The 17,297-nt window shown below is 40.1% G+C and overlaps 1 protein-coding gene and 1 long non-coding RNA gene across 3 annotated transcripts; one reads left to right on the plus strand and one right to left on the minus strand.

The window, feature by feature from the left end:
* The first annotated feature begins 285 nt into the window (after positions 1–285).
* On the plus strand, positions 286–5,960 carry LOC112147151. Of its 2 annotated transcripts, XR_002919409.2 has the most exons (5): positions 286–633; positions 3,303–3,412; positions 3,830–3,962; positions 4,049–4,209; positions 5,431–5,960. It is a non-coding gene; the product is annotated as an uncharacterized LOC112147151 (long non-coding RNA). The 2 variants fall into 2 exon arrangements; XR_004949548.1 differs by having other exon boundaries at positions 4,049–5,960.
* Positions 5,961–15,521: 9,561 nt separating this feature from the next.
* LOC112147517 (transmembrane protein 275) lies at positions 15,522–17,291 on the minus strand. Its single transcript, XM_024273984.2, has 2 exons — positions 16,544–17,291; positions 15,522–16,284 (listed from the first exon to the last, which is right to left on the minus strand). The coding sequence occupies exon 2, from the start codon at positions 16,282–16,284 to the stop codon at positions 15,643–15,645; it is 642 nt and encodes a 213-aa protein (XP_024129752.1). The 5' UTR covers positions 16,544–17,291; the 3' UTR covers positions 15,522–15,642.
* Positions 17,292–17,297: the final 6 nt, after the last annotated feature.

Below are 17,297 nucleotides of genomic sequence, written 5' to 3' on the forward strand. Positions count from 1 at the left end.
GTTGGGGTCAATGTTAGGGTCAATTTTTTCTGCAGACTGTTTTCAAATTGTGAGTAATATTAACAATTATACTAAAACTTTTAAGCAACTTTTGCAATTTTTTAGAAGGAAAAGTTTGTAATGAAACATTTAAAATACACATTTATATGAGCAAAGTGTTGATCTTTATAAATATAGGAAGTCTTACGAGAAAAGAAGCAAGACGACTCATTTTTGTGTATCTCACTTGCTTTAATTATGATTTAAAAAGCAACTTTGAGAATAAAAGTATTTTTCAAAAGCATGTCTGGGTTCAAATAAGCATCTTTTTTGCATGAAATTCCCCATTTTGAACACATTTAATCACAATTCAAGAACAACCAAATAATCTATGCATTCATTTTCTAAATCTCCTGAATAATTTTGGGGATCACTTCAGCCAACCCAGCTACTGTAGGGTGAAGGAGGGGTAAATCCTAAACAGGTTGCTGCAGGACCACACCCACTTTTACGCCTAAGGGATAATCTAGAGCAGAGGTGTCCAAATCCAGGCCTCGAGGGCTGACCTCCTGCTGGGATTCCAGAAACCATACTTTATATGCTGTGGATTACCTGGATCAGGTGTGTTTAGCCAACGAGGAGCTTCAATGGCAGGTTGGTTGGAAAGCATGTAGGGCACGTGTGTCAAAGTCAAGGCCCAGAGTTTAGCTAATATTTCAGCTACATGCTAGCTGTTTTGGCTCATTTAGGCTTTTTTCAGTTTTTTAAGCTATTTGGAGCTAGACTATATTTACATGCTAGTTTTTTTTTTTGGCTAATTTAGGCTTTTTTCCGTTTTTATGCTGTTTTGGAGCTAGGCTAATATTTACATTCTAGCTGCTTTGGCTAATTTAGGCTTTTATTCATTTTTTTACGCTATTTGGAGCTGGGCTAATATTTACATGCTAGCTTTTTTTGGCTAATTTAACCCTTTTTTCCAGTTTTTTTTTAGCCAAATTTGAAGTTTAGCTATTTTTTTCAGCTACATGCTAGCTGCTTTGGCTAACTTCGTTTTTTTTTTTTTTTTTTTAGGCTAATTTGGCATTTAGCTAATATTTACCTGGCTATTAGCTTCAGCATTTTCAGCTATCAATTTCAGGATCTTCAGCTATCAGCACTTGCATCTTCACCTGCCAAGTTCAGCTTTCAGAATTCACATTAGCATTTTCTCAGGTAATGCTATATATCTAGTTAATAAGAGTCAGCTGGGGTGCTTGGAAAAAGCCTATGCATGTACGGGGAGAACATGCAAACTCCACCCAAAAATGTCCCAGATGGGATTTGAACTGGGGCGTTTCTGCTGTCAGGCTTGAGTGCTAACCACTTCACCACAGTTCAGCCCCAACAAGTACCACTTAAGATAAAAGTAACATTGTGCTGTACACATGTTTAGCTAAAACTAGAGAAAGCTTTTGAAAACTAGAAATACATTCCAGTTGCTTTGAATAAAAATATTCAGAATCTGAAATAGCAGCATATTCGAACAACTTTTATGACTTCTTCTCAGTGTTGCACGTCAGGAGGTCAAGCTGCAGCAAACTCAAGAAAAAAGAAAAGCCTCATAAAAAAAAGAGTATGTCAGACTTTCAGTCTGTACAGGGATAAGGAAGTCAATCCAACTTGAGTATTTAAGAAAGTGTTGAGTCAAGAGCTTCTGGAATGCGATCTCATTGCAACGTGATAAAGGGAGTCCAAAGTCTGTAAACATGTAGAAGATGCACTCATATAATTGATATGATCATCGGGCAGACATTCTCAGATGTCTTTTTAGTTTGCTCCATAAGAAATCACACTTTCAACCGTTTTTATCACCGTTTCTGAAAAAAGGTGATCAGAAAAATAATAGAATTTAAGCATTAATACTATTTTCTGACTATTTTGATGCTTTAATACCCACTCCAATGAAAGGTTTTTGGTGTTTTCAATGCGTTCTTCTGGTATCTTTTCATGATGGATGATATATATATATATATATATATATATATATATATATATATATATATATATATATATATATATATATATATATATAAAACTTTTATTTCTGAGTATTTCTTTATTCAAGCTGTTAGGAATCAGAGGCAAATGAAAAAAAAAAAGCAGTTTGAAAAAGCCTTTAGCAGTGACATAGACGCTACAATCGGTGAGTTATAAGCTGCCGGCTCCACTAATACATCCACTAATAGATCAATGTACGTCTTCGTCCGAGCTGGCATCTGTCTCAAAACTGTACGGCTGGATAGCTCTAAAATCGTCATTTTTGTTGCACCGCTAATGTTAGCGTTGGGTTGTGGGGGTCTGTAAGCTATCAGGAGAGCATGTAGACAAATAGATGATGGGAAGTAGGATCAGATTTACTCCATGGTAGTGGTTTGTATTGGCGAGAATCTGGCAGTACGATACGTATCAAGATTCGTGTCTCATGATACAATACATATCAAGATTCGTGTTTCACGATACGATACGTATCAAGATTCGTGTCTCACGATACAATACATATCAAGATTCGTGTTTCACGATAAAATACATATCAAGATTCGTGTTTCACGATACGATACATATCAAAATTCGTCACTCACGATACGATACATATCAAGATTCGTGTCTCACGATACAATACATATCAAGATTTGTGTTTCACGATACGATACATATCGCGATTATATCATGAAACTGTACCAGAACGATTTTTCCCTTTTCTTTTAGAGTATGGGTCATGAATCAGTCTCATGTCTCCCCCTCTGGCCTTAAGCTGGAACTATCTCCAGAGTTCTAGCACTTCCTGGTTCTTCACTGAGCTCTGACCAGCGCTAAGACCCTTGTTTGGACCCTGACCACTCTAGTTGTTCTCTGATGCCCTCATGCTGGTGCTTGACCTCTGCCTGCCTGACCCTGATTTAGCTTTTTGGACTTTTAGCTGTGCTTCACGCCTATAGTCCTGTCTGTGCCAAATAAACCTGCTGCACTTGGATCCAGCCGTCTGCCTGTTTGTGACAGTATGACTTAGACCGCATGTGTCAAAGTCAAGGCCCGGGGGCCGGATCCGGCCCTTTGGCTGTAGCTGATGTAGCTGCAGTGAGACTTATGCAGAATCCCCAAAGCAAACATTGTGGTTTGTTGAGAGTTTGTACGCTCTATTTGATGCAAAAGTAGTTTTTCCTGAGTAGACAGACAAATCAATGCTGCCACTGTCTGCAGCTCTCTACAAACAGGTTCATAGTTTGGTGATCATGTGATCAGTCTCGAGCGTGATTCACCTTTGCTCCCTTTTTATTCTTTTTTAGACCGTCACCTTGTGATCTCAGTGAACCACCTGGATCCCGGCTGCTACTGTTGACCTAAAAATGGGCAAACAAGCCCTGCTGCGTGGAAAAGACCCAAAATTTGAATAAACGTGAGAAAACATTGCTTCATCTGTTTACTTTAGACTGAATGTTCTCTGGCTGTTTGGCTTTGGGGGAAATATACGTACTGACCCTGGTTTTTCTAAGTGTGTGTGTGTGTGTGTGTGGGGGGGGGTCTCAACGTGACCATGAGAAACAATCAAATAAAAGACAATACTCAGGCTGTCCCCTGCAGGCCCCATGCCACATAAAGATCTGATTATGCCCCACTCTCTCTCCTTGTTGGCAGGCCTTGTAGGGTGCACAGACAGTGGACTCAGTATTTCCCTTCCTCTGTTGAGCTGTAGGGACTCCGCGCCACTCTCTCCAGCCAGGGCACACCAATTTAAGAGGAGCTGTTGTTTCGGAGAGGCGCTGTGGGAAAGTCATTAAAGTGTAAAGCATCTCTCTTTTATGTCTTTCTAAAGGACTTCTGGAAGAGCCTTCCACTAAGGCCGTGAGCGGTAATGAGGGCTGACACTGACCGGCCACCCCCACAGTGCCGTGTGTGCCGATAGCTGCTGCCATGGCAAACCGATTCACGGCGAGAAGAACCAGCCTGTGAGAATGGCTTCCTCTCGTCAACAGGTGGTCAATGTCGGCATCCACCAGCGAACTCCTAAATCAGGCCTTTTCTTCTCGCTTAGGGAGGGAAAAAGCTTGCCAACGTTGGTGGTGTCGGGCCTAAAAAGTCAAGATGACGCGAAATATAGAGAGGAGGACAGGAGGCCCCTGTCATTTCCCAAGCTGGCTGATCATATCATTATCATTCCGTGGGATATGTATTTAAGTGGTTCAGGAGGCACAGGTAAGCAGATCTCTTGTCCGATGTAGTGACGAGCTGTTATCAAAGCATTACAAAGCCACAAAAACAGCACGCCGGGACAAAGACACTCTGCTGCTGCTCATAAAACATTTGCAGAGGTTCCCCTTCCGGTTTCAGACTCTCCGGACGAGACAGTGAAGTGATGAGCGCAGAAAGAGCTGACATCAGTGCGATGTCGATTTCCACTGAGTGACACGCTCCCCCCAAAATGTGGAGCAGGGAAACCGGTCTGAGGCAGTCTGTTGTGCAGAAGTGTTTTTCATTTTCTCCCCCCACGTGTTTCTTTGAGGGGCAGAGCCCTCTGCTGGATGGAAGAGGTAACTACATGTTGTTTACCAGGACCTCCTCACCTTTATGCATCCAAATATTGAGATTTATCCCCTCAAGAATGACCCCCCCAAAAAAATATTTACTCTATCAGAGGTCAAATTTTGGTCATGTTTTAAAGATTATGGAGAAAATGTAACATTTTGGACATTTCTGGACACTAGTAAAACATTTAACCAGCGATAAACTTTAAATATTGATTCACTACTGTTCTATTTCTGGTCTGTCAATGAATTTGCTAAGATAAACAAAGAACCGCATGGAAGAGGACAACATTCACAGAGAAAAATCAAAGAACTGGCAACACGTGGCCTCATCGTCGATTCAAGCAATGATGGATCTTTTTCCTCTGTCCACATCATGTCTCTTATGGTCCGCATGTACAGTAGTGAAAAGCTTTGTTATGCAACAGCTTGAATATGTTTACTGAGGGGGAATGCACTTGTTAAAATCAGCATTATCAGCAGCTATTGTTATACCGGGCCGCTCGAGTCCTCGAGTAGGAATTGTGGCTAGTTTTAGGTCAATCCATGGCCAACAATTACCAAAACGGTTCATTTGAATTTAAGATTTGTACATTTTTGTGCTGCAGAAAAAAGCGTCTCATCCAGGGGAGGAGAAACCAATGACATTTGAATCTATAGTCAGTCAAATCAATCAATTTCTCCCCTGCAGTGAATGAGTAACGTCTTTCCTGATCCTCAAGGCTTCATCCGTTACAGTATGCGGATGATCAATGACCCAGTTCTGCCCAGTTCTGCATCCTCACTGCCACTCTCTCTTTGGGAGCAGACTGAACTGGGTTGGGGGTTATGTAACCACCAGTGTCTGTGATCAGAGATCCTCTGCAGCTCTTCTTCCCCTAATCTTTTTCAGCTTGATTACTCCTCCACCCCCCCCCTTCTGCCGACTCATCCCACGGCGGGTTTTCACACACGAACTGGATCCGCCGCGCTCCGGTTTAGAGCGGATGGGATGCCCGTAGCAGCAGGTGTCAGACCATACATGTGTGCTTTGTGACATCTCATGACAAAGATAAAGAAGAAGTGAGTTGATTGTCGTCGAGGTCACTTGTGCGTGCTGACTCCCCACTTGTGCGTCACAATCTCAAGTCTTTAGTGTCTGAATTTGCAGCCGTTTCGGTTTTCATCTCCTTATTCTGCTGACATTCTGACATCAACATGTTCTTTTCTGACTGATCCCATCTGAAGTGTTGGCATAAAAGAGGTCAACCACCTGAGTGGCTTAGACGCGTTTATCATTTACCAACATCTGATGCTGCCCAAGAATCATAACTTCATCCGTGCAATAACGCTCCTCCTGCTGGAACGCTGGGGTTACGAAAGAGCTGCGAAGACGATGAAGGCTTGAGACAAAGGAGGACTGACAGCCTTGCAGCATTTGAGGAAATTGTGGCTTTTTTATACTTCTTGTTCTCTTGTAAAAATGGATTTTATTGGGTCTCTGCATGAAGTGTTGAGCTTGTAGTTGGAAAGAGAAGATAAATCCTCTCTAAGTTACAAGGCATCATGTGTCCAGATAAAAAAGAATATCTGGTTCCCTCTGGACCAAAAATTTAGATAAAATATGTCATCAGTTGAACACATTGTAAATTAATGTTATATTTTACTTTAACAAGACAAAAACATGTTTAAATATATATAAAGCCACAATCTAGACTTCCTTACACCTTTAAGGGCCTCCAATGAAAGTTGTGTTTTTGCATTTTTAAGAAAATTGATCTTAAAGTTGATTTTTTTAGTATTTCTTTATTTAAATTGTTGAACAATGAGCAGATGCAAAAATCTGTTTAAAAACAGCTTGTAGCAGTGACACAGTCTGCAGGTTACAAGCTCCTTTCTGATGCATCCACTTGTTAACGGAGTGAAAATAGACTCGATTAGTGTATAATTCTTGATACATTTTGTGCGTAACTTTATGTATAATCACATTCAAATAGTGTATTCCCATGTACAAAAATTACAAAATACAGTTTAAACATGCACAACTTTAAATTACAATAGAATAAAACGAACTTCACACACAAATCGTCTGATACAAACACACAAAACCGCATTTATGCAAAAATCTCTCCAAGATTCATTTATCTCGTCTATCAAAACCTTCTTGTGATCATTTTGATAGCATGCTTCTTTTTATGGGGTCAAATCAGGATCATTTTAAAGTAAATGAAAAACCAGATTTGAAAAATAGAAATTGTACATTTAAAAAACAAACAAGTAAAAACAGTTTATGGATAGAAATTAGATTTATCTGATTTTTGTGAGCGTAATTCTTGATTTGTAACTCATACAATGCAGTTTGTGCGCAACTTTATGTGTATTTACATGTACAAAAATGACAAAATACAACTTAAACATGCAAAACTTTAAATTACAACAGCTTAAAACAATCTACATACAAAAATATTTTAAATTACGCACAATTTATCTGATACACACACACACAAAAGTGCATTTACGCACAAATCAGACTTTTCACGTCTTTAAGATTCATGTGTAAATGATGCGTTTAAATGCTGCTAGAATGCTGGGTCGTCAGAGTTTTCTTATCAGCTGCTCTGAACTTAGATTGTGAATAATATCTGGTAAAAACTTAACATTTTCCCACTTTGTTAAACAGAAATACCTGATAATTAATATAAAAAAGTTTAAATATGCATTTTTAAAACTCAAAACACTAAGTATGTATGAGTTACAAATCAAGAATTACGTGCACACAAATCCAACGTTACACACAAACATGCAGACACAACTTACAAGTCAAGAATTATGCATATAGGTAAAACGGTTTATAGTTTCATGTTTTATTCCTGATTTGGCCCAACTGAGTCACGTTTTCATGTTGTCTCTGGGTGTGTTTTTGTTCCACATTACTCTAAATGGGCTTTTAAGTGTGCGACTGTTTCCTGTGTGTCCACAACCGGCAGCCTGTCGCCTCATCTCCTCTCCGTCACTGTTTTTGGCAGTTAAGATGGCATATTGTTAGCACTCTGTCCAGACATCACATTCTCAGTGTCTCGGATTGTTTTGGAGGAACTTTACTACGTAAAAATATTTTTATATTTTTATTTACAACTCTTTAATACAAGCTTCAACTTCATTTAACACTCTGTAACTTGATTTAGCAACAGCAAAGACAGATTTTCACCCAAAAATGACTCGTGATAATTAATGCAGTCATCTTTTCTGATCATAATCAATAAGCACTTCATCTTTGTTATTTGATGTTATTAATATCTGCAGATTTGTTAAATTAACTGCACTTAAAATGGAAAAATATAAATAACTTTAACTAGAATTAGGAATTAAATTACTATAAATAAGTAAAACAATAAATAGTTAAGTAAAGCTTAATGGGGTGGGATTATACAAGTTCGCTTCCTCCTTCTCCTTTAAAAGCAATTAATTAAACTCTTTTTGATAAACTTCATATTTACAGGTTTATGTAATTTATGTATAAGTGCAAATATGTCTATTTAAGATTGAAAGTCATGATAATGCTATCATTTAAGCGTGTATATGCATGTCTAAATGTGGAAGTGTTACTTCTTTTACTTTAATGTCTTATTTAAATCAGAATTAATCATCTATATCTATGCATGTATTGCTTTAGTTTGTTTTCTTTTGTATTTTTTTTTTTTTGATTGAAATAAACTATTTTCATTATCAGTTCAAGTATATAAACATTTAAATACTTAATTTCAAACTGAAACAGTAAAATAAGTAAGGAATCGGTCACAAAAAGCCATAGAGGCACCAAAAAGAGACTTAAAAAAACAAAACTGTGATAAGGTATATGTACATTTTAAAGTCATGTATTGTTTTGATGTTATTAAATGAAATAATTTAACCCTTTAACACTGGAGCTCTCATGTTTATGTTATTTTACTGGAATATTTTTAATTGTTAACATGATTTATGTAATTCCAGCAGATTCTGTTGGAATTAAGTTGATTGCAGCTGAAAAGTTACAGCATGTTAAAGATGTTGTGTTTAAGCATCACTGGGGACACCTGGTGTTAAAGGTGTTAAAGGGTTAAATTGTTTTTGAGTTTTTCTTTTCTTAATGTCCTGGATTCTGGTCTGAAACGTTTAGATTTTGGTCAAGTTGCAGTACTTGAAAACAGTGAAAACTTATGGATAATATTGCTGAATACAAGCTAGTTACTTGATTTTAGGCACAAAGACATTTCAACGTTTTTTCATTCATACAGAAACACTCGAGTGAGTTAATCAGATGTCTGAGTGAAGGCTTGTTTGACTACAAAGATTTGGTACTTAAAGAACCACTCCAATCATCTTTGAGTGTCCCTAGGAGTCTTTTAATTAGGATTATGTCGTTTTCAGCCCAAATCAAAATGTACATATTTTTCTACGACATAGTTTCTGCAGAGCGGCAGGAGTTTATTAGAAATTTGCCTGTGAGTTGTGGACAGGACTGTGGGGGTGGAGTAAGTTCGCCTCTGCTTCCTGACATCCTTCTGTTTACACGTTGTCCCGCTAGCAGGGCCGGCCCTAGGCGAAACTTGATTTCTGTGCCCGCCCCCCCCCCACACACAAAAATCACTGCACACAAAAAATTAAAACATGTAAGTGTTTATGTAATTTTAATTGTCAAAAATTAAATAATAATCACTGAGAACTTTTAGCATAAGAATACTTCTCTCTAGCTATGACGCAAACCCCCGACTCCTTCAATGGAAGGCGGCCACCTTTCTTTTTTTTTTTCTTTTTTTTTTTTTCACATTTTTACACAAAATGAGTGGTGTGTAAAACTGTAAAAAATTTCAAAAAATGTAAAAAAAAATCATTACTTTTGGCACCTCCTCCAGCATATGGATTCCCTAGGCGGCCGCCTATCTCGCCTATGCCCAGCCCCGGCTCTGACCACTAGCTTACATCTCCTCACACTCCCAACATTAGTGGTACAACAAAAATGGCAAGCAATATTGGAGCTCTCCAGCCGTACAGTTCTGAGCCAGATGTCAGGTCAGACGAGGAAGAAAAAGACATACATGGATCTAACTATTTGCAAGTGCATTCAGCGGAACAGGGAGCTTGTGACCCGGCGATTGTAGCACCTATGTCATTGCTGAAGCTTTTTCCAATCTCTGCTCCTCCATAAAAATATTTGAATAAGGAAATGCTCAGAAACTATTTTAATTGTTTCACTATATGTACTCAATCAAGAGAAGAATGTCACAAAAACATGGTAAAAACACTATTTTCATGCAGGGACACACCAATACATGTTTTCCATTTCTGTGCAAAAAAATAAAAAAAACAACTCTAACTTTAAAAAAACGACATTTGTTTTTTGAAGTCTTAAAAACCCTTAAGGTACAATTCCAGGCTTTAGTTTTAAGTCTGTGTCTCAAGCCAGAGTTCCCTTCTCGGCTATAACGTCAGAAGTTACCGTAGATTAGATTACATCAGATTTAGGATCTCCCAAACAGCACTATTTCTCAGCTTTTGACTCATAAACCTTTTCCATTTAACAAGGGCAAGCTGGTTTGTCTCACATGAACCCACATTTGTTCCGTTTCCCTGACAGGCAAGCTCCCGCAGTTCACCCTGAACTTTCTTCCTGAAAATTGCTCACCACTGCCATAAACATAAAAATATACAGCTCGAGCTGACTCTCACCCAAAAACCCATTTACCTCCGAACGGCAATAAATCTCACGGCTTCCAGACGCCTAAATGTTCATTATGTTTTACAAGCGTCGTCATTCAAGGCCAAAAGGCAGAAGATGCTCAGGGGAGGGGCCTGTTTGCACGGTTCTGGTACAGTTTAGTCACATAAAATCCTGTTATGTGCAGTCAGCACAAAAAAGCCTCAGTTTCTTGGCGAAGGTTCCTTTTGGCTCGTCTTGTAAGGGGGTCTAGTCTCTATCGCCATCTGCTTTCTAACCCAACTTTGCAGAAAACCGTGAAGTTTCAAACCTTCTTTCTGTCACGAATTATCGTTGTCCTTGCTTTAAATGTAAACTTCAAGGTTGAATTTCACTGTTAAAAGGAGACTAAAATCAAGGTCTTGCAGCCATTCTGCCTCAAAAAATAGGACACAGTCTGTGCTTTTTTGTCCATGAAAGCGCTTCATCGCCCCCAAATGATACATCTTTTTTTTTTAAGCGAGCAATCCTTAATGATATTAATGATAATGCTGCAAATCATGCCGATTCCCTCCTGTCATAATATACTGTCACCTCTCTGCAGGTCCTAAAACAACAGCATTTGTTATGCAACCTTAATCAAAACTTCAAGATGGGACTCCAACCCCCTCTAGTGGCGACTGTGTGTCTTCACAGGGAAGCCCTGGCGGGAGCAGGCAGATGGAGCTCATATGGACGGCTTTGCTGAAGGCCATCTTGCTGTAAAAACATGAGGCAACGTTTTTTGAATTCACACCAGATTTCTGAGCAGCTTGCCATCAGAGTTGACATGAACTCTCATTTCCATCTGATATGAACTAACAAGCAAATCTGACCAGCTAATTGTTAATTTATCCCTACTTTATGACATTATTGATTATTTTTGAGGGGAGGTGCAACTGAAGAGATCAAAATGTTTCTGAATACACATAATTAACTTGTTTTTTTTCTCCAATTTCTGTTTTTTTTAAGTATTTTATGATGTATTAAACACCAGACACGGTAGACGCGTCTCTTTTGATGCGTGTCAAATTTACTGCTTATATACCCAGCCAGCAAAGCCAAGTGAACCTATATGGTGTAAAAGTGGGCAGAAACGTGGGCCCCGATTGGGTTTGTCTGCAGTTTCTGTGGTGGCCCCTCCTGTGTTTGCCTGTATTGACTAAAGTGGGGATTCGGTGGGTTAACTCGCTACGCTAGTCAGCTACCCAGTGGACAGCGTAGTGTGCTCCACTGTAGCAAGCTAGTGAGTTCCTTTGTAGCATGCTAGTGAGCTCTTCTGTAGCAGGCTAGCGAGCTCCTCTATAGCATTCTAGTGAGCTCCACTTTCGCATGCTAGCAAACTCCACTGTAGCATGCTAGCAAGGTCCACTGTAGAATGCTAGCGAGCTCCACGTTCGTATGCTACCAAACTCCACTGTAGCATGCTAGCGAGCTCCTCTGTAGCAATCTAGTGAGTTCCTCTGAAGCTAGCTCCATTGCAGCATGCTGGCAAGCTCCACAGTAGCATGCTATCGAGTTCTGCTATAGTGAGCTAGCGAGCTGCTCTGTAGCATTCTATGGAGCTTTACATCAAGGTAGTGCGCTCCACTGCATCATGGTAGCAAGCTCCTCTGCAGCAAGCTATTGAGCTGTGCTTTATTAAGCTAGTGCACTCCTCTGTAGCAAGCTAGCATGTTCCACAAATGATAAAACTAAACAAATGCAAATTTCAATAGGCAACAAATCCATTATTAATTCAAACGATTTGCAATTTCCTTAAAGCTGAAAAGCCACAATGAGGGAAAAACGAGCCAAAATCAAGGCCCAGGGGCCCAATCCAGCACTGTGGGTAATTATATCCGGCCCTCCAGATCATTTTATTTCATTGTTAATAATGGCCCAATGTTAGCTTGCGCTCATTTCTAACTTGTATAATTTGACAAAAAATATTTTTATGCAGAGTAAAATATTGAAAGTTATTTAAGGTTTAAGTTGATTTATTCTGGAATAATATTCCTGCCTTTTTATTATTCATATTTATTTATATTTATGTTATGATTTAAAGTTAAAAAAATTGGCATTCTGCTAGCTTTTTGTAATATTTGGGCATTTACTAAGATTTCTTTTAAGCTATTTTGAAGTTTAGCTAATATTTTAGCTATATGCTAGCTGTTTTGGCTAATTTAGGCTTTTTTTTAGGGGTGAGGAGTTTTGGAGTTTAGCTCATATTTCAGCTATATGCTAGCTGTTTTGACTAATTTTGGCTTTTTTTGTTTTTTTAGGCAGTTTAGGAATTCAGCTGATATTTCAGCTACATATTAGCTGTTTTGGCTAACCTATGTTTTTTGTTTTTGTTTGTTTTTTAGGCTAACTTGGCATTCATTTATAACATAAAATTGAAAAATTCACGTCTGTTCGATGTGAATGTACCACAAGACACTCATTTCACTTGTTGTGTTACTATTTTTGATCTATATCACAACATGCGCAGCAATCAACCTCACGTTTTACTGAAAAAGCTTTTATTATCATTACTTTTTATCGGGTTACATTTGGACGAGCCGCTTTTCAATCTTCATTTTCACAAAAATATTTCCCCAGATCCTTTTTGCAAGTGCTACACAGATAAAAAGACACAGAGAATACACTAACAGTTTACCACAAAGAGTTTGCATTTTCTGGAGTCTTTTTTTTAAACATGCAACGTTAAGTCTCTCGGTTGGTGCAAAGGAGAAAACTGGTCTTCTTCGGGGATGTGTATAAAGAAGTGTGGCAGTACTGTGCACTCTGTCCCAACTCCCTGTTCGTTTTAAGATTAAACACAACATGCATGCAGCAACACAACTCACAGAAAAAAGAAATTAAAAACTTGAGGCTTTCTTTAAAATCCGGAGCCACACAGAGGCTTTCAGAAGACAAACTGCTGTTCTGCACTTTGAAATAGCCCTCATTGGATTGATCCTGATTGTTTCGGTCTAAGGCAACTTTTCTTTTCCGAGGAGATCAGTGCCTGAATGTCTTTGATGATCAGCCAGGCTCACAACTGACGAGAGGACATCACAGTGACGGGGAGCTGGTTCTTCTGCGGTCTGTAAACCTCATTTCTGGCTTTCTTTTTAACACAAGATCCAGCTGAGGTAAAAGTCTACTGTGGTGTTTTTGTGCTAACATTTATAAAATATGCTCGAATTCCTCCATAAATTCAACACAACCAAGAGTCATTGTGGCTTAAACTCCATTAGAAAAACAAAAGATGGACATGAAAACTGTGTTTTGAGCTTCAATTAAAGTGCCAACATCAGGAGACGGGTTTTCACAGTGTTTTTGAAATGACCAACGCTACATCACGGCACAGGGATGCATCACAGAGCCATGTAAATGTACTGCAAATGTGCTTAGCTCTGGCACTTCTAATAACAATTTAATCTCTGGTGATAGAATATTGCTTTGGGACCCCTGCGACCTATAAAAATCCCATGCCCCCAAAACAAGTCCAGCACTCCCAATGCTTAAATGTCACCTGTCACGATCAGCCGCTGACCTTTCATATGCAATCCTTCCAGAAAATATCAGCATTTTCAATTATGACTTCTAGAATCTCCGCTGACAGAGGATGGTGAGATGTAAATGCTTGTGGCTTTGATTTCTATGTGAAAATTGTTCATAATGCCCCGTGTTTAGAACAGTCCTGGAAAGAGAACAGCACAGAGGAGGTAGGAATTGGAATTCCAAAACCTGTGATCCACGAAAAAAAAACAAAAAAAAAAAAAAGTTTTGCATGCTAATAATCTGTTGCACAGCAAATAAAACAAGAAGCTCACTCTCCACAACTCGTCACAATCAGGAATGTGGCACTATTTCAACAAGAGGACAAAATCCCTCCAAACGAGCCCTCTTCTTTGAAGAATATTTACAACTGGCTTTGAAAACCTTAGGTCACATGTGTCAAAGTCAAGGCCCGGGGGCCAAATCCGGCCCTCCAGATCATTTTATTCCATTGTTATAAACCCAATGTTATTTCTATCTTGTATAATTTTGACAAAACATATTTTTATGGAGAGTAAAGTATTGAAAACTATTTAAGGTTTAAGTTGATTTATTCTGGAATAATATTCCTGGATTTTTAATATTCATAATTGTGTTAAAAAGTTACGGTAAGTTTTAAAAGTTGGCATTCTGCTAGCTTTTTGAACTATTTTGGCATTTACTAAGATTTTTTAAGGCTATTTTGAAGTTTAGCTAATATTTCAGGTACATGCTAGCTGTTTTGGCTAATTTAGGCTTTTTGAAAGTTTTTTAGGCTGTTTTGGAGCTAGGCTAATATTTATACGCTAGTTGTTTTAAATCATTTAGGTTTTTTTCAGTTTTTTAGGCAATTTTTAAGTTTATCTAATATTTTAGATGCATGCTAGCTGTTTTGGCTAATTTTTTTAAACTTTTTTAGCTAATATTTTTGCTTGCTATCATCTTCAGAATTTTCCGCTACTAGCTTAAGTGATTTCAGCTATCGCCTTCAACGTTTTTAGCTATTAGCTTCAGTGATTTCAGCTATCAGCTTCTTCGCTTTTAGCTATCAATTTCAGCATCTTCAGCTATCAGCTTCAGCGTTTTCCGCTATTAGCTTCAGCATTTTCAGCTATCAATTTCAGTATCTTCAGCTATCAGCTTCAACGTTTTCAGCTGTCAGCTTCAGTGTTTTCAGCTATTAGCTTCAGCATTTTCAGCTATCAATTTCAGCATCTTCAGCTATTAGCTTCAACGTTTCCAACTATCAGCTTCAGCATTTTCAGCTATAAATTTCAGTATCTTCAGCTATCAGCTTCAACGTTTCCAGCTGTCAGCTTCAGTGTTTTCAGCTATCAGCTTCAACGTTTCCAGCTGTCAGCTTCAGTGTTTTCAGCTATCAGCTTCAGCGTTTTCAGCTATCAATTTCAGTATCTTCAGCTATCAGCTTTATCGTTTTCCGCTATCAGCTTCAGTGTTTTCAGGTATCAGCTTCAGCGTTTTCCGCTATCAGCTTCAGCGTTTTCAGCGATCAGCTTCAGCATTTTCAGCTATCAATTTCAGCATCTTCAGCTATCAGCTTCAGCGTTTTCCGCTATCAACTTCAGCGTTTTCTGCTATCAGCTTCAGCGTTTTCAGCTATAAGCTTCAGCGTTTTCTGCTATCAGCTTCAGCGTTTTCCGCTATCAATTTCAGGATCTTCAGCTATCAGCACTAGCATCTTCAGCAGCCAAATTCAGCTAACAGTATTACACTAGCATTATTGCAAGTAATGCTATATTTCTAGTTTGTAGTTATATTAAAAAGTTAAGGTTTTAAAGTTTTAAAAATGTTTCTTTAGAGGGTTTAACGAATGTGTATCCTGTTCGGCCCGCGACCTAAGGTGTGTTTTGGATTTTGGCCCCTTGTGCGATTGACACCCCTGCCTTAGGTCACCACTTCTTCTCGGGGCAGGCTGAGCCGAACCTCCCCATCCCCTGCTCCTGAGGCCGAGAAGGCGGCAGAAACGCATGTGGGACCGTTGGTCTCGGTGGTAAAAAGCTTGCAGGGTCCCGGCGGGGCCCCCTCAGGGGCCTCTACGTCAGGGCTGGAGGCTCGGGACGACCCGGGAGACGACGTGGGGCTCAGCTGCACGGCCGTTGTGTCTTGCAGGGTGTGCTCGCTGGTCTCTATTTCGAACGCCGCCCCGCCGGCCAGCCCGCTGCGTCCGATCAACCCCGTGCCCCTGCTGCTAACGTTTGACCCCCGGGAGCTGTGGGGCGGAGGGAGGCGGCTGCACACGCAACAGGCCCCAAAAAAGGAGAAGGCCACCAGCAGCAGGACGGGTCCGATGATGATGGGGGGGTTGGCGGAAGGCACCAGTGTGGTGAAGGCGAACGCTCCCACCAGGGTGATGTTGAGTCCTGCCAGCATGATGCAGAGTCCACAAGCACAGCAGAGCGCCGGCGACGGCAGGCCATGGGGGCGGGACTTCTTCTTCTTCTGGGACCCCTTTTCCGGCACAGGGGTGCCATTATTTCTTTCAGTGATGACCATGGCTTCACTTCCAGGTCCTCTATCGTCAAACATCTAACAGAAATCAAAACAAACCGGTAGAATAAATGCAATCAAATTAATCTTTTGATTGAGCAGAGAAGCACTGAAGGAGGAGGGCATCATTTCAAAGGAAATAAATCTGAGCATTCCTGATCAAAAACGTGTTTTCTTAAGTTCACATTTGCATCCTAATTAAATTTTAATCAAATTCTGTCACGTTAAACGTTGACTTTTAAATCAGAGGGATCTTAAAGATGGATTCTGGACGGATCTGTTGCATTGTGGATCTCACCCTTTACGTCAACATGCTGAAGGTCTTTCCATTGTTGAATCGGTGGGTCGTTGCGGCGGTTCCGGTTCTATTTCGGGTCGGCTGACAGCTTCAGAGGTATCAACCCGAGATTTTGCATCCCGATTTCGAGGCTTTTCTCCTGCGCTGGGGGGCACGAAACCCATCCAATCAGTGGCAACGCGGTCGCTGAGGGACGAAGGAGCCGACGACAGAGCGCAGATCACTTAGGTGAGACAGCATTTCCTTTGAGCTGAGGCGCGCGCGCGGCTCCCGACGTGGAGGCGCGTGGAGCACCTGACAGGTCACCCCCGCAACGGAAATGAGGGACGGAGCGTGGCCGTGGCGTCTCTCCAGGAGTCGGTGTTTTGGTCGTCGTTTTTCATCAGATGTGATGTGATGCGCAGAGCAGAGAGAGCCTCCTCCTCCTCCTCCTTCCTGTCCTCCTCCTGCTGCTCCTCCGTGGACCTCTGGAGGCGACGCTCCTGTCTCCTCGATAGCGATCAATCCATCAGCAGCGGGTCTGTGCTCGTGCGCGCAGGGGCGCACGGAGCAATTTTCTCTGGGGGGGGCTAATAAAAAGGGGGGCAAAGCCAGCACTATATATTTTTAATTAAATTACTTACCACCTCTAAAAATGCCAAAAACTACGGTGGCCCTGAAGTGCAAATGTCAAGAAATCACTTAAACATCTTCAAGACCACGAGGACAATTTAAAAGCCAAACTATTATTATTATTTTTTTTTTTGTTTTATCG

The sequence above is a fragment of the Oryzias melastigma genome, linkage group LG17 (assembly GCF_002922805.2).
Source record: "Oryzias melastigma strain HK-1 linkage group LG17, ASM292280v2, whole genome shotgun sequence".
NCBI lineage: Eukaryota > Metazoa > Chordata > Actinopteri > Beloniformes > Adrianichthyidae > Oryzias > Oryzias melastigma.